General features: G+C 53.1%; 1 protein-coding gene across 1 annotated transcript; it reads right to left on the reverse strand.

The window, feature by feature from the left end:
* Window positions 1-222: 222 nt before the first annotated feature.
* Window positions 223-22,262, reverse strand: AMER1 (APC membrane recruitment protein 1). The gene is made up of 3 exons (XM_008272710.5): window positions 22,046-22,262; window positions 16,447-16,579; window positions 223-8,341 (listed from the first exon to the last, which is right to left on the reverse strand). Exon 3 carries the CDS (start codon window positions 8,239-8,241, stop codon window positions 4,894-4,896), a length of 3,348 nt encoding a protein of 1,115 aa, XP_008270932.3. The 5' UTR covers window positions 8,242-8,341; window positions 16,447-16,579; window positions 22,046-22,262; the 3' UTR covers window positions 223-4,893.
* Between the last annotated feature and the right edge of the window lie 1,283 nt (window positions 22,263-23,545).

Here is a 23,545-nt window from a genome sequence, read left to right on the forward strand (position 1 = left end):
CAGCATCAGACTGAGATACAAGGTGCAAGGTACAGCTTTGGGTGAAGAACTTCAGTTTCCTCTACTTTCAGTGTCAGCCCTGGCTTCTGTTTCCCCTGCTGAGTGCCCTGCTCTCTCCCCTCCCCCCACTCCTTGGTTTCTCAATTTCCCTTCAAGGGCAAACCCAACAACCATGGATCACAGGAACGCTGCAGTGGAACAAACCACAAGAATGCACTTTAGTGACTGGGGGGTCCCTCTTGAACCCAGAAGTTTATTAGCATTCAGCAAAAGAAATATATGTTGTAACAAACAGGCAGTGCATCAAGATATCCAGATGTCAGTGAGAGCTAGGAGTGGAGAGGTCACAGCGCAGGTGATTCTGTGGTGCCTCACAGATCAAACCGGGAAAGGGAAGCTCAGGCACAGCCGGGAGCCATGCTCCTGTTTCTGCACTGGGAGAAAAGAACTCCTACACCTGCAGTGACAATCTACTGCGGTTCCTCATTTCTTCCCTCTTTCCCCCAGCCATTTCATTTAACATGACCTAAATATACATTCCTGTTTTCTTTCCCCCCCACCCCCATCCCATATACAGCAAGGAAAATAAGCACCAATAGTAACAAGAATTAAAGCCCCGCCTCTCAATGGACCCAACTCTCACACATATACATGCCGTGTGGATTTTCTTCTCTGGAGTGACTGACCATAGGATGGAAATGTGGGGGATCAGGCCAGAGAGTCATCACCCTGACAGTCATCGTTTCCCAAAGGATCATCCACGTGTGAGCTGGAGTGGGGCGGGGGAGGGGGAATGGTGGTAGGGGGAGAGATTCCCCCAAAGCAGCAAGAGGGGTCAAGGAATTCCCCAAAGTCTCTTCTGGGAAAATGTCACAATCAACTGAGCTCCTAGAAAGTCCCATGCAAGGGTTTCCTCAACAAGATGGTCAATTCCTGATGTTTCAAGCATCATTGCTATCGGTCTCCCCCAGCTTCTCGGAGAAAGGGGACATGGTTGAAACCCCCTGCCCTCCCCACTGGGTGGAGAACATCCCCAGAATGCTTCTTTGGAGAAACTCAACACGACTAATAGCACAACATGGGCACTCTGCTTTCAAAATGAAAGCATAAAACGTACAGAAGGGGGAAAATAAAACAAAAGAGACATGAGTGTTCTCAGAAGGTCTACACACGGGGAAGGTGGGGTCCGAAAGAAAAACATCAAATAAAGCCATAAAATGACACGCTGTCTACCAGGTTCCACACGCCTGCGTCACCTGGCGTTGGTCTTCGGTACCTGGGCATCTTCTGCTGTCCCTATGACAGGGGTCTGGGGGAAGGAATGGACAGAGAGACAGCACGGGCAGGGAGAGGGAAAGAGGGAGGGCCCTAGGCAGTTGAGATGCCAGCCCTCTGCACAAGCAGCAGCGTATTTTGTGTCATCTTTGTTTTGTTTAAAACTGTAAACAGCACCGCTTAAAAATAAAATATATCAGAAAAGAACAATTGATAAACATTGTTTTCCATGAATATAAAATGCAAACAATACAAAAATAGATAATTGACTTTTGATATATATATATTAAAAACAACTTGGATGCAACATACACATGGGTAAACTTGAAGTCTCCCTGCTAACCCCCCCATACCTCCCTCTAGCAACTGGGCCTGGGAGCCGAGGGCAGATGGGGTGGTGGCACTGACACAGGTGGGAAAGCCACTGGCAGCAGGATGAGGGGTATGTACCCAGCCTCCTGGGTATGGGAAGCTACTTCCCTCCTTGGTACGGCACTGAGGAGGGAGGGAGACTAGTGTTTGTTGAAGCCTTTATCCTAGGAGGCTTGCAGCCTGGTCGCCAAGCTGAGGCCAGATGGGCAGGACTGGCTCTAACTGGGCCCCAAGGCAGGGCTTCCTTGGAGACTCTAAAGCACCAAGAAACTGGCATCCTGGCCCTGGGAGAGGCCTGCTAGGTGGCCTTCTCTATCCACGTTCACTGGTCCCCCAAGGACTGGTCTCATCTGGGAATTCTCGGGATCAGAGATGTCTGGCACTAGAGAGGCCTACTGGGTAGTAAGATGAGGGCAACTACCTCCTCTGAAGTCATATCTTCCCTGGAAGTCACATCCAAAAGCATTATCCCAGGACCTTGCCATGGAGACATAGTGTTCATCTGGTCACAGCCCAGGAGGTGTGGACATGACATCAACACCTTTGGTCATCTGGGGGCACATTCAGTGCCAGCCACGAGAGCACGGGCCTATGTATGGGTCGATCTGGAGCCTGGCTGGCTCCCCCAGTGTCACCCTGTGCTGCCATCATCACATGTCTCCAGCCAGGTCTTCCTTCCTTCTCTAGGTTGCAGCTGGGGTTCAATCATGAACCACTCGGCTCTACAGACTCAAAGCAGCCTGCTTTTGCAGTGGACCCTGACTGCCTCACTTCTGGTGGTAAAGAGCCTGTCCTTGGGCTGGCCAGGGCAGTGAAGGGACTTACAGGCAGCAACGCTGTCCAAACCATGAACTCCCACTCAGCCCTGAGCCTTACTCTGTGGTATGTGATCTTCCACAGCCCAGCAAAGTATGTCAGGGCTATGACAGCAGAAAGCTCTCAGCCCTTGGCCATAGACTGACCGCCTCCTTTTCCTCTTCCCAGATAGGCTGGTTGCCGTTCTCCAATGGGCTCTGGAGGCTGGTGATGGCTCTACTGCCTGCTGCAGCTGGTACAGTTTACATGCAGGCAGGAGCTTGAGCTGCCCTGAAGGAAGAGGCCAGAGGTGGGTTTTCCTCTGTGGTAAAGGCATTTGGTGAGTGTTTACTTCCTGCCAAACAGCCAGGCCAATTTCAGCCCCACTTTCCCAAAACAGCTTTGGTAAGAGGCCAGATGGTTGGAATTTGGGCACTTCTCTCCCAGAATTCTGTGCTTGGAGCGAGGAGGGTCTTCCTCACCCCATTTCATTCTTCAGCTCCACAACAGATGCATTTCTTCATGATGAAGCCAAAGTCAGCCTGGAGGACTGCGCTGGGTCCCTTGAGGGGTGGCATTGGTACCAGGCAAGCTCATGTGGTGCCTTCGGGGGCACAGTTTTCTACTTGCCAGGTCTGCTCTTCGTGGGGAGGAGTGTAGGGTCAACCCCAAACATAAATGGTGTCAACGACCGGCATGGAAGTTTTCCCACAACATCATCTTGACCCAGGGGGCTAACAGCATCTGTTCCCAAGCTAAATTGCCACAGCTCAGGAATAGTAAGAGCCCTGTTGACTTCTTGTAACAGGCAGGAAGACAGGTGGGGGCGCTGGAGCAGGGCAGGGGACAAGAATCATAATTTGTGTCAACACATCCAGGCAAAAAAATGTTCTATGTGCCATTTCCAAGGGAGAAATTTAAAAAGAACCCTCTCATATGGGTGATTAACGAGAGGTCAAGCCTGGCAAGATCAGCCTGTTGCAATGTTTCTCGACAGCAAGCTCTCGCCCTCCAGTATGTCCAACGTGAAAATTGCATGGGTGCAGAAGGGAAGGTGCTATCCATTCCATGCAAATCACAGTTCTGCAGCTTGGTAGAGTGAGGGCAGGTCACAGTCTTTCCTCTCAAGAAGCTTGGTCCTTTGATAATGCTAAGGACTTGGCTAATCGGAAGATGAAAGCTCTTTGGAGAGCCCAGAAAAGCAGCGGAGATGCCTTTGGTATCCTGTCTCAGGAGTGCAAGGCTGGAGCCTCTTTACAGGGTCCAAATGAAGGGCTGGACAAGGCTTAAGGAACTTTCTGTGTTGGGGGGGCAGAGCTGGGGGGCACTTTTCCCTCCCAAGAAGCTGGGTTACCTTGACTTCCACAAAGGCTGAAATCCCCTCTCTTGCTGGCTGGGAAAAACAGGCCTCCTTTTTCTATTCTTCCCCTGCACCCCACAAAACCCCCAACTCCTACAGTCAGGCCTAATTGAGGTTGCTTCTCTTCCCTTATCTCAATTAAGACTGCGTTCTTTGTGATGAGATTATGAGAACTTCCTTTAGAGGAAAAAAGAATAAAAATTCAAACATGTCTGCAACTGAGACAGTTACAGGCTTAAGACAGGAAGAAGGAAAAAAATTCTAGCCTTCCAGAGCTCAAGACTCAATGGTAGGTCCACAACAGAAGTTTGGTTTGTCTTCTGTTTGCAACAGGACGAAGTTAAATCACTCCATTAAGGGGATTAGGGTTTTTGTCTTCAACCCAAGCTATGACAGGCCAGGTTAAAAGGACCCATCTGGCTATGATACCAAAGTCCACAGCAATAAGCAGTGAGACACTTGCTACTTGATCCTCTCTAAGGACAGCTAGCTGGGACAAATAGCTTATAGTCATCTGATGTAATGGTGGCAGCTACACCAAGGCTAAAAGGAACGGGAGTGGGTTGGATTTGTACCATTCATTTCACATTGCTAAGAGCAACTAAGCCTCCCACCCTGCAGGGGGAGGCAGTGCAGACCTGGCTGCTCATCAGTGGTTAATCATTCACTAGGGGGAGGAGGAGGAGCACTAAGGGTACAGCCTGTGTCAAGGATGCATGCTATATATGTATATGTATATATATATACACACATATACATATATATACATGTATAATCACTAACGCAGCAACTGGAATAGGCACAAAATTACAGCATCCTAAACCCTGCATGGGTCACAAGAAGAAACCCCAAAAGCAAAAACTGGGGCACAGCAGCAGCAGCCTCCTTGGGCAGATGTACTTGAGCTGAATGTGGCCATAGATAGCAGGAGAGGGAAGTGGGAAAACAAAGGTGAAAACTCATAGGAGTTTTCCTTGGCCAATAGGATTTTCAAGTTAAACAGCAACCCCCACCCCCCCACCCCTCTGCCCTATCCCTGATCCCCATTCACATGCTCAGGCCCCATGCCCCCACTCCGGAACTGAGGATGACTACTTGGCTAGGTTTCCATTCACGGCAGTGGAGGAGTAGCTGGTGGGGAGAGAGGCACCTTGCTCGGCCTTCTCCTTTGACAGGTCAAGGCCGGAAGCCCCATAGTGACTGGGCCGAGGCTGGAGGAGCTCAGGCCGGACCCTGGGCAGCTGAGGGATGCCATGGGTGATGCCTACAGGCTTGGCCTGGGGCAGAGGGCTGGGATTGAAGCTTCCAGAGCCAGAGGAGCAACTGGGCTCATTGACAGGCAGCAGCACATCTCGAGGCCTGGCCCTCATACTCTGGGAGGCCTGTGGCTGAAGGTTATAGCAAGGGCCCATGGGGAGGGGTAGGTGTGAGGGTCGAGCTAACTGAGGCCCAGATTCCTCAGGTGCCCTTGGCTCTGGCCCTGGCCCTGAAAGCGCCACTGGCTTGGCCATAGGAGGTACACAACAGGTTGCCTGCCCATATGGAGACTGGCTAGAAACCCCATCCAACTGGCCAGGGCTCATCCAGGCAGGGCCTGGCCCAATGGGTAGGGGACAGGGAGCCCAGGCAGGCCAGTCATAGGCCCCTGGGGGTTCAGTATAGAGGGACAGGGGGCTGTCTCGGCCCCATTCTCCCTCTTCCTCCTCTTCATCTTCTTCATCTGAATCTTCCTGCTGAGCCTGGAGCTCATCAGACTCCAAGTAGCCCTGGGCCAGGTGAGAATTAGACAACTCCAACTCTAAGGTCTCCGCTGTGTCGAGGGAGCGGCTCCTCCTGTTGAGGGCCATGGCAGCAGGTGGAGGTCGAGGGTGCATGCCAGGTAGTCCCAAGTATCGAGGGAGGCTGCTCACACCCCAGGGCAGACCTTGGTAGAATCGGCTACGGTAGTTGTTGAAGGCATGTTTGTGGTAATAGCCCAGTTCGAAAGCTTCCAAGGAGGCTGCGAGGTCTTCGTCATTGTGGAACTCAGGATTCTCTTCGCACTTGCCTTCTCCATCTCGTTCCACATCAGCGATGTCAAAGGTCACCATGGGCGGCAGCTCGGGGAGGTTTTGAGTGAAGGACGAGTCAGAGTCAGAGCTGCAGGACATGCTGGAGAAGAGGTTTCCATTGCTGGTGAACTCCACCAGGGCCTGGGAGAAGCTCACGGTGGCATTCCCTTCCTTCTCCACCTCCTCTTCCTCTGGCTCCTCAGGGGGCGAGTAAGTAGGGTAGGCCCTCCTGGGTGAGCCTCCAAAATTTGCTTCCTGCATGTCTGGCTCAAACATCGCATCACTCTGGAAGAGCTGCATCAGGCAGGTGCTTTGATCTTTCTTGGAGCAGGTTCCCTCGAATCGCTTCTCCAGTGGACGGAAGTCCCTCCAGTCTGGCTCGCTGCTCGCAGTGGTGGGGAAAGCTGAGGTGGTTCCCCGGTAGGACGTCTGAGAGGCCCCTGATGCTCCTGCCACCAGGCCCATCACCGAGGGGCCTAGGGGCCTCATCTGATACTCCAAGACGGGCTTCTCTTGCCGGGCCGGGGCTTCTCGAGCACGAGTCTCCCTGGCTGGGGCCTCTCGGGCACGGGGCTCCCTGGCATGAGCGTCCCGGGAGTGGGTCTCTCGGGCACAGGCTTCCCTGGCATGAGCCTCTCGGGTGCGTGCCTCCCGGGCCTCGAGCTGCTCCCGCCGGAGTTCCCAATACAACAACTGTTTCTGGATGGTCACCAGCCGCTCCTCCTCTGTCTCCATAGCCCCCGGTGGCCGTGAGGAAGAAAAGGGCTCAAAGTTCAAGAAGGGGTCAAACATCTCAGAGCTGCGGCCATGGAGGTCGTAAAGGCAGTCGTCCTCAGGCGGGGAGTTCTCGAGACTGTCATCTGGCTCATAGAACTCATAGAGGGCATCACCACTGTAACTGTCACGGGGTAAGCAATCCCTACGCACGAGCCCCAGGGCCTCACCTGAATCATCCTCAAAGCCGGGTGTGGTAGAATCATAATAGCCTTCATCACTATTAGGGGCCGATTCTTGCTGGTCACTCTGAGGAGTCAGAAGTTCCCCAGGGGCCAGGCCAGGGTAAGACCGAACAGGGTCAAGGAGCATGTAGGCATGGTGGCCCGGGGATGTGGTGGGAGGGTAGCCCAGGTTCATATTGGGTCTTGGGTACATCTGAGCACTGGCCCACAGATATTCTAAGTCATTGTCTTCCTCCTCCTCTTTGACTTCCTCTTCTTCCTCCTCTAACTCCTCCTCCTCCTCCTCTTCGTCATCATCATCATCATCCGGCAGGGCCATCTCTTCCCCACCTCCTTGGTAGGTCACCAGGCAAGAACTTCTTTTGGTCCCATCTCGGTTGGCCCTCTGGCCCCCAGAGGCCATGCTGTCTGTCATACTGTCCATGTCCTGTTCAGCTATAATGTCACCACAACCTGTCAGGGAGTCAAAGCTTTTCAGGGATGTGACATCCCCAAACAGGAGGCTCAGCTGGTCTCCCACAGGACCGCCAGGTGGGTTTATGTCTCCTGCCACCACTTTCTCACCTGTTTCTGGGCTGTGGGGCTCCTCTAGGCTACTGGCTTCAGGGACAGAGTTGGGCTGCACTAGTACTGGGGCAGAGGCCCCTGGGAGCTTTTCTGTATCTTTACAGGTCATCTTCTCAGTGGGTGGTGAAGAAGGCTCTGGTACCGGAGAAACTTTTGGTCCAGGGGCTTCCTGGGGCTTGGAATTTTCCTTTCTCAGGGCTTGGAAGGACTCCTCAGAGGGGAGCAGAGGCGACGAGCTAACGAGCTCATGAGGCCTGGCTTTGGTGCCCTCAGGCTCCTTTGCCCCTGGCTCATTTTGCTCAGCCCCAGTGACCTTGCTCTTCCTGTGCCGACGAATACTGCTGAAAAAGCCTTTTAGGCCTTTCTTTGGCTTGGGCATAGAGGGAACCTTCTCATCCCCAGCTTTCTCTGGGGCTCCAGACGCTGATGTCTTTCTCCTGGAGCCTGTCTCCAAAGCCCCATGGGCACTCTGGGAGCTGGGAAATCCGCAGGGTGACTCAGGCAAAGGTAGCGGGAAGCCAGTTCCTTCACTGACAACCTCTTCGGGACCATGGGCTGCTTCGCTCAGGCCATCATGGGTCTTACTCTTACTGAGACCCTTCCTGGAGCTGCCTTTCCCAGAACCTTTGCTTCGTCCCCCTCCAAAGAAACTAGGCAGAGTACAGATCCCCTTCTTGCCACCAAAGAGTTTCATGGCAGTTTTCTTCAGCCTACCTGGGCCAGAGGAGGGCGGTTCTGATGTTGGCCCTTCTGTCGGCTCAGCTGTCTTCTTCTTGGCTCCTTTTTCTGCACCTTGGTCCTGGGTGTCCCCCGAAGCTGTCGCTCCCCTGGCCTGAGCAGCTTCATCCTTTTGGGTTTCCATGGCGATGGGGACAACGCAGGTAGGTTTAAGCTGGAAATGCAGCCGCCACCTTCCAGGCACTGTTACAACATCATTGGTTGAGGAGGCATCACCGTAGGGTCTGCAAGAGATGAGAGAGGCAGACAGAGAGACAGATACTGGTGAGCAAGCAGCCAGGCTGGGTTTGTTTGCACAGGTGTCTGTGGTCTCAGGGTTGAGTGGAGCCAGAGAGAAAGAAAAGGGAAACGTGGGGAAAATCATAATCCACTCCATATGTTTCGCTTGCTTGGCCAGCCCCCTCCGGGCCCCAAGGCGGCAAAATCCCACACAGAGCAACAGGCAGCCATCACCTGCTATCCCCTCACTAGGTCCACTCCTTTCAGGTCACCCTAAACTCAGGGGAGCACTGGGCAGGGGAAACCGCAGACATGCAAAAGGTCAGGTTGTGCTATTGGCTGCGGGGCAGGGGAAGGGGGGTGGTGGTCATTGGCTATCTAAAGGGCAGGAGCAGGGAGATGCACATAAGGCAGGAGGGAGCCTGGCTCTGTTGTCACAGAATTTTTGCAAAGCATCTGACCACATGGTCCATTAAGTCCTCACTGCGTTCTCTGGGATCCAGGCCTCAGTTTCACATTACACTGAGCTCCCACTGACATTTTGCCTGGGGTGGGGAGAAAAGTAGATGTAAAGTTTCTCATCCTGCCCACAGGGCTTGGCAAATCATGTGCAGGACCATGCTCAATCCAGAGAGGGAAGCTCACAGACCCGCAGACAGGTTGCACTCCAGAACCTGCTAACACTATGGGGTGGCCTCGGGAAAGGTACTCTCTGGGCTTCAGTATCCTCCATCCAAGAGGCCTACCAACCCCTCCTCCTCTTAGAGGTCATGTGAGGAATGGATCTAAGCCACTACTTACTGTCCTGCTGCAAAGACATTTTAACACTGCCCTCTGAAACTTGGAGCCCCCATGAGGTTTAGAGCTTTACCTTTAGAAGCAGGAGGCAAACTGTTTCCCCTCCAGTCCCCTCCCTGGTTCTGTTGGCCCCTATCTAGCAGCCCCCTCTCCAGGGAGGAAACTCCTTGAAGGCATGACCCTACGTGGTTTACGCTTCTTGCCCATGACACAGGCTTTCAACAGTTATTCAAATAAAACTGGTACAAACCACACCCCTCTGGTCTAGGCTCCCAATCCTCCAAACACCCAAATGCCAAGAGAGGGAATACAAAGAAGGGCTAACCACCACCCACCCAAACATACCTCCTCCCACCCCTATCTGGTGTGCTCCATTGACTGTAGCTGTTCAACAGCTGGATCAGTGAGCAGCCTGCTGATGGACTTAAGGTGGGGAGCAGAGGTAGAACAGCTGCTGGGAGGGCTACTGGGACATACACACACACACACACACACACACACACACAAAGAGAGAGAGAGAGAGAAATATCATTGCTGTCTGGGAGCAGCTAATCAGCAAAGCAGCTCTGTGACTGGTAGCAACAGGAATAAGACTCAGACATTCACCATGCAGTAGAAGACTGTGGACCAGCACGGAGTGGAGAGAGGCTGGCAGCTGTACGCAGGCTTCTGACCGCATTAGAAATCTCCCCCTCCCCGACCCTGACCTCTTCCTGGAGCCCCTACTCCTCTCTTCCAAACATTAATTTGTGCTTGTTGCCTTGCTTGCCTTGACACTTCAATCATCAGTGTGATGCAAGTTTCTATCAAGAGCACTCTGAAGAGATAAATATTAAAATAGGCAAGAGCTAACGGCTGGTTAACCAGAATAGTGCAAGGCCAACTCATCTGATGGCTTCTTTGCTGAGAGCTCCGTGTTGCCATTTTCTCAGGTTACAGGTTTTCATGGGTGCCATATTTTTTAAACTTTTATTTATTAAATATAAATTTCCAAAGTACAGTTTTTGGATTACAGTGGCTTTTCCCCCCATAACTTCCCTGCCACCCGCAACCCTCCCATCTCCTGCTCCCTCTCCCATTCCATTCACATCAAGATTCATTTTCAATTAACTTTATATACAGAGGATCAATTTAGTATATACTAAGTAAAGATTTCATCAGTTTGCACCCACACAGACACAAAAAGTATAAAGCACTATTTGAGTACTAGTTATAGCATTACTTCACATTGGACAACACATTAAGGACAGATCCCACATAAGGAGTAAGTACACAGTAACTCCTGTTGTTGACTTAACAATTGACACTCTTGTTTATGGCGTCAGTAATCACTCAAGGCTCTTGTCATGAGCTGCCAAGGCTATGGAAGCCTTTTGAGTTGGAAGACTCCGATCTTATTCTGACAGGGTCATAGTCAAAGCGGAAGTTCTCTCCTCCCTTCAGAGAAAGGTACCTCCTTCTTTGATGGCCCGTTCTTTCCACTGGGATCTCACTCACAGAGATCTTTCATTTAGGTCTTTTTTTCCGTTTTGTTTTTGCCAGAGTGTCTTGGCTTTCCATGCCTGAAATACTCTCATGGGCTCTTCTGCCAGATCTGAATGCCTTAAGGGCCAATTCTGAGGCCAGAGTTCTGTTTAAGACATCTGCCATTCTATGACTCTGCTGTGTATCCCGCTTCCCATGTTGGATCGTTCTCTCCCTTTTTTATTCTATCAGTTAGTATTTGCAGACACTAGTCTTGTTTATGTGATCCCTTTGACTCTTAGTCCTATCATTATGATCAATTGTAAACTGAAACTGATCACTTTGACTAGTGAGATGGCATTGGTATATGCCACTTTGATGGGATGAATTGGAATCCCCTGGCACGTTTCTAACTCTACCATTTGGGGCAAGTCAGATTGAGCATGTCCCAGATTGTATATCTCCTCCCTCTCTTATTCCTACTCTTATATTTAATAGGGATCACTTTTCAGTTAAATTTAAACACCTAAGATTAATTGTGTGTTAAAGAGTTCAACCAATAGTATTAAGTAGAACAAAAGAAAAATACTAAAAGGGATAAAGTATTAAGTTGTTCATCAACAGTCAGGACAAGGGCTGATCAAGTCACTGTTTCTCATAGTGTCCATTTCACTTTAACAGGTTTCCTTTTTGGTGCTCGGTTAGTTGTCACCAATCAGGGAGAACATATGATATTTGTCCCTTTGGGACTGGCTTATTTCACTCAGCATGATGTTTTCCAGATTCCTCCATATTGTTGCGAATGACCAGATTTCATTGTTTTTTTATTGCTGTATACTATTCTATAGAGTACATATCCCATAATTTCTTTATCTAGTCTACTGTTGATGGGCATTTAGGTTGATTCCAGGTCTTAGCTATTGTGAATTGACCTGCAATAAACATTATGGTGCAGACAGCTTTTTTACTTGCCAATTTAATTTCCTTTGGGTAAATTCCAAGGAGTGGGATGGCTGGCTGGGTGGCATATTTTGACATCACACGATTCCAATTCAGCCCTGCCTGTAACTGAGAGCCCCCACAACACACAGTGCCTTCCATTTCCAAACACACACACACACACACACACACACTCACTTACCCAGAGTCCTCTGCCCCAGGGTAAGATGGGAATATAGGCTCTGTCATCCACATGATTCCCCCATTTTCCAGAGCACAGAGGTTTTCACCTCAGCCCTGAAATTACTGACAGGGTTGTCATTACAGTATTAGAGATGGGGGAGCTGGGGTGAAACAGTATTCACCTCTGTGAGATTGATGATACATACCGCTCCTGCACAATCAGTGAGTGACGGGTGCTGAACTCCACGCTGCAGGGCAGGCCAAGAAAGGGCACCCCCAGCCTAGGCTTTTAGGGAGTTCCTAAACTAAGGAGCGAGTCCCTTATGTTAACAGGGTGAAAGTACAACATGGAGCAGGTCCTGTTCTTTCTCAAGCAAGGTAGTGGGACATGGTTCCTTTGTGACTTGTTATCATACCCCGTGGGTAAATATGACAGGCAGAAAGCCATCCTCGTGCTCAGGAAAGCTGCCTTGAGGAGAAGGCCTTATCAGATGGGAGGGAGTGAAAATGGCAGTGATTCAGCAAAAGGCCCAGGTGAAACTAGTAAGTGCGACCAGGCCTTAAGGAAGCCTCATGGGACCCAGACATGCTCATGAATCAAAGCTTGACCCATCCTGCTGGGGCTGGGGCTGGAGTTCCCGGGGCACAGAGGGATTGGGCAAAGTGAATCACAAACAGGGCTGCTTTTCAGAACCTTGAGCTGAAGGGCAGTCCTCTTGGGCTTTCACTTGCCCTTATTCCTGTGCGCTATAGGGACAGAGGCCAGTCCACCACCGCTTTATTTTCTTTTTTTTTCTTTTTTTTTTTTTGACAGGCAGAGTGGATAGTGAGAGAGAGAGACAGAGAGAAAGGTCTTCCTTTGCCGTTGGTTCACCCTCCAATGGCCGCTGCGGCCAGCGCACCCCACTGATCCGATGGCAGGAGCCAGGTGTTTCTCCTGGTCTCCCATGGGGTGCAGGGCCCAAGCACTTGGGCCATCCTCCACTGCCTTCCCAGGCCACAGCAGAGAGCTGGACGGAAGAGGGGCAACCGGGAAAGAATCCGGCGCCCCGACCGGGACTAGAACCCGGTGTGCCGGCGCCGCAAGGTGGAGGATTAGCCTAGTGAGCCGCGGTGCCGGCCTTTTTTTTTTTTTTTTTCACCACCGCTTTCAATATCATCCCCTTCCCTGCCACAGGCAGCTGCGGTGTGTTGTGGAAGGAGCCTGGGCCACAGGAGTGTGCCAAGGGACCCTGAGCAGGCCAAGCCAGCCTGCTGAGCCGCAAGTACTTGTGGGCTATTCCAAGATGGAAATAGCTCCTCTACCTACACCCCCTCCACAGACACACACACACCTCTCCAGTTCAACTGCAGCGGTGCGAGGATGAGATGTGCTAATGGGCACCAAAAAGCACTTTGCAAACTGCAAAGTACAGTGCAAATGAGAAAGACTGGCATGACTCTCATTATTACTCCCTTCCAAGTCAGATCCCCATTTCTTAGGAAGCAGAAGACCTTGCATAAAAGGCTGTTCATTTGTAAAGCCATTTGCCATGGGGCACTGCAGGACCTGCTCCTTTGGCCAGGCAGATGGGGAGCCAGGTGTGAGGAGGTTTTATATGCACAGACCCATATAAAATCCTCTGCCAGGAGATTTAAAATGCTTCTGCCTATGTGATGGGGGTGCTTGAACTAGGCAGGGTTGTGTGTCCCTGGGTTGCAGACTTTCTTGGTCTCAGCCCCAATTCAAGCCCTCCCCCTAACCTTGCTGGCAAGGATTAGCCTGGAAACTGCCATCTCTCATCTCCCTGCCATGTCTCCCTGCTGCTTCTGTAATTCCTCACCCTGAGTCCCCAAAGACACTAGGAAGGAAGGAGACAGGGGTCTCTCATAGCTGGCAGCCATCCAGCCTATCCCACCTAGTTAAATCTGAGACCTCCTCTACTCTGCCTACCTCTTCCCTCATTGCTACAGCCTCCCTCATCCCTGCCCAGGTCGCAAAGCTGTCCTTCCTCATAGGTGGTACTGCATTTACTGAACACCACACAAGTTCACCAGGGGAGTGAGGTGGGACAGAAAACACAAGGGACAGACTCTAGCTCCCTTAGACTGGTGCTGGTTTCCCCCAAGGTTCTCGCCAAGAAAGTGGCCCTCAGGTTTCTCAATCTGTGTGGCTGTCTCTCTATGTTTCAGGAGGACTGGAGGATAAGCTAGTCTGGTGTCCCTGGTAGGGACTTCTGGCTGCAGCTGCCGCTTTCACAGCAGGGAGAATACTGAGACAGAAAGCAGTAGGGGGGCCGACAATGCTGTGGCGCAGTGCATAAAGCCACCGCCTGCAGTGCCAGCATCCCATATGAGCACGGGTTCGAGTCCCGGCTGCTTCACTTCCAATCCAGCTCTCTGCTATGGCCTGGGAAAGCAGAAGATGGCTCAAGTCCTTGGGCCCCTGCACCCATGTGGGAGACCTGGAGGAAGCTCCTGGCTCCTGGCTTCAGATCGGCGCAGCTCCAGCCATTGCGACCATCTGGGAAGTGAACCAGTGGATAGAAGGCTTCTCTCTCTCTCTACCTGTGCCTCTCTCTAACCCTGCCTTTCAAATAAATAAATAAATCTTAAAAAAAAGAAAGCAGTAGGGCCACCCCCACTCCCAGAGCCAGCCTCAAGGCCATTCTGGAAGCAGTGCAGGACTGGCTATCAGAGAGGAACTTCTTCATTCTCCCCTCTACTCAAAACACAGGCCTCAGACCCACCCCAGAGACACTTCTTTGGGAGGAAAAAAACAATTACAGACTGAGTCTTGCACACTGTGCTCCTAGCTCAGCTTCCTGGGGCTGACGCAGCCAACTTAGAGAAGGCTGGGTTTAGGGAAGAGACAGAAGTATGTGGATTTACGCAGCGGCTCCAGAGGCACGGCCTCAGCCAGCCCCTATTCCCCAGGCCTGTTTCAAGCAGTCTTCCTGGAGGCAAGCCTGCTCCAGGCCCATCCTGCCCTTCTGTATGTTGGGGAGAAGAAGCAGTGAGAATGAGGACTTAGCCCCCGCCACTCCTATCCCAAGCCAGCCAGTTCTTTACTGGAATCAGCTCTTCCAGCTGGGAGAAATCTACCGAGCTATTTCACATGCTTGTACCTCAGTTTTCTCAATGGTAACATGAGGCCTTGAGAGTGCATCCCTACTGTAGGCAGCAAAACCAATGTATATAAAGTATCAAATAAAATGTGTTACAAAGCAGAAACTCAAAACATTATAGCAATGAACACTTACTATTTTATTCAAACCAGGCTTGGACAGCTTCTAGCTATAATACTACCTCAGTCAGGATTGGATAGGGTGCCCCCCCAGGGCCCTTTAAGTAGGTGACCAAACCTCCTTGGGCTTCAGTGTCCCCAATAGGAGGCTGTACTTACTCATTTAGCCAACTTTTCCACATTCACGGACCCAAAAGAGTGAGCTACTGGCTATCAGCTCTCATTTATCTGAGAATTTCAACCAAGCCCAGTTCACTAGCCCAGGCCAGAAAGGCCAAAAACTCAAACTCAGCTAAAAGCACCAATATCAAAGGAAATGCAAATCAACAGACATCTTTCACCCACTTAGGGCACCACCAGTTTATAAAACACTCCCCACCCCGACTCCCATTTTTCCCTTCCCAGCATGCATGAGTCGTGTCTGGCCACAGAACAGGAAAGTGTGCCTACTTGGGAAAGGACTTGTCCAAGGTCACACAGTAGGATGGTGACAGAGCCACACTAACTCCCAGGCCTCTTGGGTCCCAATTTCATGCCACTCTATTGCACTGGACAGGGCCCCCAGCCAAAGGAAGAAGACTGAATGTGAATATTGCAAAGGTTCTCCTCACACCTGTAAGAGCCATCATCTCCCCTCCCACCCCACTTCTGTCCCAGCCAAGTTGACCTTTCTCTGCAGCATTTCCAGTCCTCACAGGCTGCTGCTGTTTTGGCCCCGCCCAGCACATTCCAGAAAGCCTGAGGACTTTGGACTCTAGGGCCGCCAACCCAGCTTGTGGCTGCTCTCCTCATCAGCAACCCCACCGCACTCCGCCCAAACTGTGGAACGTGTCCCTCTAACTCCTGTTTTCCTCCAGAGATAAGTCCGAGGGGCCCAGAAGAGGCTGAAACAGAAACTTGCCAGTGTGGACATAGATGCAGAATGTGAGCTATTTAAGGAGAACAGATTCGGAGATTATCTGGAACTTGAACAACCCATTTCTAAAGCCAAGGCCTGCTCTCAAAACTGCTTTTTTTTTTAGCGCTTGAAGGCAAGGCTGCTCAGCCTGGTAGCCTTTGGCAAAACTGCAGAGGTTGCTGACGGAGCCCCCCAGCAGCCCCTGCGACCACCACTCTCCTAATTGGAGGACTTCTTGCTGAGGCCGGCCTCTCCTCCAGGAGGCAGCTCGCCAACTCCAGATGCAGCAGAGATGCCAGACTGGGCCTTCTCTCCCTACCAGTCCCTTAGTGGACTCGTTCACATACTCAGCCCTGCGCCACTCACTCTAGCAGGCCTCCGTCGGTTCATCTGTCTCCATAAATGGACCCCCTTTCCTCTCACAGTCGCTGCAACCAGCACAGAGCGGGAGCTCCAACAGCATGAATTCAGCTGGAGCCTGTCAGCCTGAAAGCGGAATGCCAGTTCGTTTCGCCCCTTCCAGGCTGTGTGCTTTCCGCAAGTGGCCTGCCATCTCCGAGACCCAAATGCCTTATCCGTAAAATGAAGAAAACGCTACCTACCATGCAGGGCTGTGGTGAGATGTGATTAGAGATGATCAATGTCAAGGCAAACTGATCGCTGGGCACCAAACAGATGGTCGATAAATGGCCCTTGTGACGGCCTTGCTTGCAGTCTCCTTCTGCTCTCCAGCTCCTGAGAAGATGACACGAGCCTCTTAGCTGAGCTCCCTCTAGTCCCGCCCTACCGCAACGCCCAAGTCCCGCCCCTGCCTTCCCCTCCCATCGCAGCCTTCTTGCACACCCTTGCCAGAATCATTTTCTTACAACCCTGATTTCAGTGCATCCCTCCGCTACTTATCAAATTATTCCGCATTGCCTACAGGATCGGGGCCAAACCCCTTTGCCTGACCTTCAAGGCTCGCTCTGCCTGCATGCAGTCTTGCAGGTTTCCAGGCCTCACTTCTCTGCCCCTTGGCCCAGCCCCAAATCCACAGGAGTTTATTTCTAGTTGGGGAAACCCAGACACTGCTTCTCCCTACAGATGGACTGTCCTGATGCCTCAGCTTTCTCCTCAGGCAGCTCTGGCCCCCTACCTGCCTGGGGCGTTGGGAGCCAATCCCCGCCCAGGCTCCCAAGCCTCCTTACAGAGCAATGTACCCAAGGTGAGTGGCCTCCGTAGGCTTTCACCATGTCAGCAGGAGCCCAGCAAGGGTGAGGTAGGAAATGGGGGCCCCCTTCTCCCACCCCCAGTGCAGATGAAGAACAAGAGAGGAGCTAACCTCAGGGACACAGATGTTGACAGGCCGGCGGCATCAGGGCAGCTAGGCCAAGTGGACAATGGAGACCTCAGACTTTCTTAGGCAGCCACCTCTCTACTCACCACACCCTAGGTGGGCAGCCGAGTGGGGAGAGTGTGCTTTGAGGAGGAAGATTTAGTTTGGGGACCTGGAGCTTTGGACTTAGGTGTATCCTTGGGTAAATCCCTTCTTTGTTCTGCCTCAGTTTCCCCAACGAGAAATGGGAGATTGGATCAAACAGTCTGCTTGACTTCAGATTACCCTGAGTGGCTAGGGGAGGGAAGGTAGCATGTTCAATTTTCTAGCAGTTGCTAAATGGCACATTTGGGGGATGGGAGGGCACTGGATTGGTTTTGGGAGTCCTAGGCTATGCTGCAAAGTCCAGGTACCTACCTGATTGGACTCAGTCCACCACTGCAGGAAAGAAGCACATTATGGACCAGCTGCACTCCTCAACTGCCCTTCCCCCCAATATTTTACACATTGAAAATACACTAGTCCCTGCTTTATATTCCCAACAGAGCCAAAGAGGAGGGGGCCCAGAACTGCCTTGATCTAGCCCTCTCTCCCCGGAAAAGAGCTGCAACCTGCAGCGGGGAGAGCTGAGCAGAGAGGGAGGGCTGGGGAGTGCTGGCTAGAGAAGGAGGGTTGCAATCTGCTTGGAGGCCCAGCAGGGGGAAAAAACCTATAGGAGATGAAAGCAATGAGGGCTCCAAGACAAGAAACGCAGATCAAAGGTTTGCAAAGGCCCCTGTAGCATCAGAATGCCTGCCTCTGACCCCACCAAGCCCCCTCGGGCCATTCTCTCCATTGTCCATATTTTCCCCTAAACTCAATAGGGGAGGGAAAGCAACACACCCTCACTTAGCTGGTACCTGCATTTCTGCAGAGGTTCTGGTTTCCCTGCCTGCCTTGCTGGAGATACTCTTACATACGCACGGGTTTGAAAAATAAGACAGAGCGGAGGAGATGAAAGACTCTGTGATTATTTAATTCCGAGAACAGAAGTTAGGGGTGGAGAGATGGTTTAATGCCTGTGAAATCTCCAGTGGGTTGTTAAGCAGAAAAGCAATGGTGGCCAGCTGCTCTCCCCTCCAGCCCTCCACACACACACACACACACACACACCACAAGGCAAGGCTTAACTATAGCATAAGAGGCTCAGATCAGCTCTGAGAAAGAACTTCCTGGCAGTGAGATGGGTGATCCAGGAATGAGTGACACAGGAAGGCTATGAAATACCTCCTCCGGGGGCTCAACCTTTATCACCTAGTTTATCTGTCTGGGCAGGATTCGAGGCAGGATAATTGATGGAAAAATGTTGGGCATCCCTGCTTCTAGCTGCAGGTGGCTTATCTGTTAAGTGAAGAAGCTGGAAATTCCTTGTTCCTCTTTGGTCCTACAAGAATGCTCATGCTCGGGCCAGGGTTGCTGTTATTTCTCTCCTTCTCTTAATCTCCTGGACCAACTGAGCAGTGCTGTTCTCCCACACACACTTTCTGAGAGTATAAATGTAACAGTTCTTGAGGAATGTTTAACACCTCTGCTATCCTAGGAAGGAATCATTCCTGCCAACTTTTCCCAACTAACTTCCCCTCTTTCTGAAACTTTCAACCCTCAACAGGCTGCAGACCAAGAGGCCAAAGAGACATGAAAAAGAAAAGAGGTTCCCCAGATGGAGCCTCCAAGTTAACTCAGCCTCTTAAGGAATGGGGAAGGTGAGGGGAGGGGAGGGGATGGGATGGTTAATGACATCTGCCTGGAGCCAAGGCTGCTGGAGCCTGGGGCACAGTGGAAAGATCTGCTGCACAAGAGGCCACAGCCTATCCCTAAATAGCTATGTGACCTTCAGCAAACCCTGGTGGCATAGGGGTACAAACCGGTGCTTTCCCAAGGCCTGTCCAGTTAAGAGGAAGGGGTGCAGCAGGGCCCTAGGGAACATTTCTCAACCTTTGCAGCATTGGTATTTGGGAATCCAGGTTGTCCCCAGTTGCTCCCAAAAGGCTGAAGGGAAGCTGACATGGTGAAGCTGCCTTTTGGAGATAGCCTGATCTCAGCCCTAGTTCCAAACTTGCAGCAGGCTTCCAACCCCTTCCTAAGACCCCATTCTAAAATTTTCTCAAAACTCCACTTTTTATTATGGCATCTTTATACATACAAAAATATCAGTGCCTCTCAATTCCCCACTTTTCAATGTGCCCTTCTCCCAAAAAGAGAAGTATTTGGGTATTTGGGTATCCCCAGCACTGGGCTCCAACCTCTTCTCTCCTTCTGGGCCACACCATCTCAACCGCAACACAGTCAGTCAGCTCACTCACCCTGTCTGCCAGCTACTCTTCCCCACTCCGAATTTTTGCTAGCCCTCTGCCTACAAAGTCCTTGTACTTTCTGACAGCTTCCCAGGAAGATCTCCTGGCATACGCAGGTCTTTCCTCGCTCTCCACAGCAGCGTGCCCCTGAGTTAGCAACCAAAGGTATGCAAAATCTGGGGTCTGAGCCATCCAAATGCAGAGCTTCCTCTTGGGGGATCCATCACAATTTTTATTCTTGCAGTTGGAACCTAGACCCCTTCTCCATGCTCATAAGGCACACTCAGTAAATATCTGAGCCACGTGTATCCTTTCTCGAGTCACTTGCCAATCAAGACAAGCACAAGTTGGAAAGGTGAAGGTCTTCTCAGCTGCTCTACAAAGAGAGCAAGTCCTTGGGAGCATTCAGTAAGTGCCCTGCACTGCTAAGTTTTGAGAGAGTTGTGGCTGAGGTGCAGGTTTCATTTGTTCCTCTGAAGGGTTCTGGGAGAACCCAGACATCCACAATACCAGGGAGACAAAGCAAAGGTAGGGAAACTTAATTACAGTCTGCCTTCTATTATAATTTAAGCCAGAAAATGCCCAGGAGACGCAGGTAGCCCTGGAGGAGTTGGGGGGGGGGGGCAGTGAGGGAGAAGTCACCATGGGTGGCAAACAGGGAGGCAGAAAAGGCACCAAAGAGAAGGTAGGCCTAGAACTGGGGCCTGCCAGGGAAGAGGATCTGGACAGGTGGAGCTCAGTAGGTTTGGATGTGGGGAAGGGAATTACATAGAGCAGTGAGATACATTAGGGGACTGTAGGCCTGAACAAGGCAGGGGGCACGTTCTACCCTGAACTGGAGAGATCCAGCTACAAGTGGAGGCCTGGTCACGGTGGTCTCTGCAGTCCTGGCTGGTGTCAAAAAGGTCCCCAGCTAGCCTTCCCCCAAGTCAGGGATTTACTGGGTCTTATTGCCCCTCTGCAAAGGTGGCCAGGGTTCGCCTGGGCCCTGCAGTCCACGGGTTCTCCACCCTCAGAGGTTGATCAAAGGTCCAAGCAGAGCCTGCCAGGTTCCTGTTCCTCAGAAAGGCCTACAGAGCCCATTGCCAGAGGTGCACCATGGTGCAGTGCCTGTGCAGTGGGTGGGGCCGAATGAGGGGAGCTGCACGGGGCTGGGGGTGGGGGGCTGAGCTGGAATCCCCACGGGCGGGGCAGGAGGGAGTCCAACAGCGCAGTGCCCTCCACCCTGCCCATGCCCACGCCGCTGCGGCAGGCGGGCAGAGCCGCAGAGGGAGGTGTTTGTGTGCGGGACAAGGCTCGCCTTGACCCTGCGGCCCACGCCGCGGCGAATCTGACCAAACGAAGGCTAGCTCAGCTCTGCGGGGCCAGTCGAGCTGCCGCCTGGGCGTCTGGGCTGCGGCTCGCCAGGCGGGCACAGCCCCCTCACTGCCTGAGCAGCAGCCCAGGCAAAGTCCGGCGTCTGGGCGGTCACCAGTGTCAGAGGTGTCTTTAGCAGACAATGACAGTGGCCAGGCGGGTTGGATATTTTAAGTAACTGCAAAGTTGTCAGGCTCGACTCCCTAGCACCAGCCCTTTCACATACACAGCGACGGTGCGTCCCCTACTACAATGACTGGCTCCTCGGCCTCTGGCACGGAAATTCCCGCACAACACTGCGCCTATGGATATTTTTAAAAAGGAGGCCTTAGAGAAAAGCGCGCCAGTGCCCCTCCAAGGGAAAAAGAGGAGAGGCCGGGGCCGGGGGGAGACAAAGCGGCCTTGCAGCTCTAACCCAAGGACTAGCTTGCGCTGCAGCTCTGACCCAAGGACCAGCAAGAGCCCGCTGCCGGCCCGCCTGCCCGCGGAGGCGGGCGCCAGATGCGCCCGGAGGCCCAGGAGGAGGGGGCGCGGCTGGTTGGGGCCGCCAGGCCGAGGCTCTGAAGGGAAGCGGGCAGCCCACAGGCCTAAGGGAGCTTCCCTCAGGCCCGAGGGAGCTCCCCTAGAGAGGGGGCAGACAGTGTGGATAGGCTAATCCACGCCAAAGCCAGTCCCAGTGGGGCCCGAACCAGCGCGCCGGCTTCGTCCGCAGAGAGGAGGGAGAGGCAGGAGATGCGCAGCAGAGGGGAGGGGCCGCAGCAGGGCCGCTGGGGTGAGCAGTACCCGCGTACCACAGCTGTTCCAGCAAATGTGCTACAACAAAGCTGCGGAGCTCCCGGCCTACAGATGCGCGGCCTGGGGTACTGGCTGGCGGCGCCCCTCCCGGGACTGCGCGGCAGCACGTGCGGGCCCATCCCCGCCTCCCCCAAAAGCCTGGAGGCATGGCCCATGCTAGCTCGCCCTCCCCACCCTCCATACCTTCCCCACCCCCAGCCTTGGTCGCCCGCGCCCAAGGGACTCGCGGCCGCTGGGCCCCTCACGGACAGTCTGTAAAGCGGGCTCCAAAGGAGAGAGGCCAGCGGCCCCGTTCCAACCAGCCCAGTCCTTAGTGCCCTCCTCCAGGCGACCCGAGCGAAGCACGCGGGAATGCACCCGACCGCCCGCAGGCGGAGGCTCCTGGCTGCGCGCAATGCTTACCCGGCCCGGTCCGGCTCCCAGCCCGGTTATTGTCTGCTGCGCCGCCCTGGCCGCGGCTGGATCCTCGGCTGCCGCGGCCGAGAGCGCCGCCACCGCTGCTCCTGGCGCCGCCGCCGCGGCTCCAGTCACCTCCTGCACTGACTCCCCTTCCCCAGGCTTTGGGCAGCTCCCCCATACCCCCTCCCCACCGGACTCCACGGCCACAGGGTGGGGCGTCATTGCTTTGATTGGCGGGCGTATGACCCAATCGCTATGGTGGAAAGGCGTGCCCGGACTGCCCACTGTTTTCCTTGGTGCGTTTCTCTTTAAATGCAAATAAGCGCGGGCGTGGTGTTGGCAGGAGGCGGAGAGGGTGCGGAAACCCTTTCTGGGGCTCCCCGCTCCCGCCCCCACGCCAGGCGGGTTGCGGCGTGGCTACACCGCTGGCTGGATGGGCCGGTCCCTCCCGGATGGAGTTCGCTGGATCCCTGGAGTTCGGTTTCGGTTTTGTACGCGCTCCCATTTTCGTGGCCGCCTGCATTCATTTTTCTGTGCCCTGGCTGCCACCCCGCCGTTCATCCCAGAGCTCTAGCTGGTAGAGAGTTTGGGTGGGTGGGGTCTAGAAGACTTCACAGCCCCTTGGCACCTTGGCTTGCCTATCCTTAGGCGTAGAGACAAGGCCCTGTGGCTCGCACTCCCAGACCACCCAGAGGAGGCACTCACCTGCTAGGCAAGCCAGCTGCAGCTCCCGTGCCCCAGCTTCATTGGTCTCTGTTGCACCCCAGGGCCCTTAGGGAGACTGAGGTCGACTTCCACCCGTTACGGACAAGCCGGCTACTGTCCTGAGAAAGGAAGGAATTTCCCCAAGGTTCCCCAGCCTGTCCTAGACAGGGGCAGATTTGGATTACAGAGCCCCAAACTTCCCACTCAGGGCTGCTTTAACTTTTCTTCTATGGGGAGATGTTTCCCCGTCTTGCACAGAGCCTTCTGGAGATCCACAAGGTCTCCAGAGACCCTTCTCGCTCCCCTTTAACTGTGAGCCTGACTGTCTACAGGTCCCTGTCCCTGGAAAGTCTAGATGTTGAGAGAAAAATCTTGTCGGGGCCCAGACAGGAGGTTGTGCTGAAGACACAGGGAGTAGGCCTGTAGCAGCCTTGCCCTCCTCTCTGAGATGTGGCAGGGGGCCAGCCCAGCTTGGGTCTCTAGCCTGAGGACATTAAGTGGCATTAGTGGCTGCCAGGGCCAGGTGAGCTGAGGCAACAAAGAATCCAGTTCTACCACTAGCTCAAGAATATCCAGAAGGCCCTGCCCTAAAACTGTGAAAGTCTCAAAAGGCAGGAGGGTGGGTTAAGGCTGAGGAGAGGGGGAAGGATTAGAGAACAATGCATGCCAGTTTTGTATTGCAGGAGTGTTCTGTGCTGCTCCACGGGGTCCTGTCTGCCTTGAAAAGATCCAGCTGCTGAACTGGTGAGCGTTGCCCTGCTGCCTCTGCTTGTGTGGGAAACTGGAAGGGGCATGGCT

This window comes from Oryctolagus cuniculus, chromosome X, assembly GCF_051225735.1.
Source record: "Oryctolagus cuniculus isolate XC-2025 breed Fujian yellow rabbit chromosome X, ASM5122573v1, whole genome shotgun sequence".
Taxonomy (NCBI): Eukaryota; Metazoa; Chordata; class Mammalia; order Lagomorpha; family Leporidae; genus Oryctolagus; species Oryctolagus cuniculus.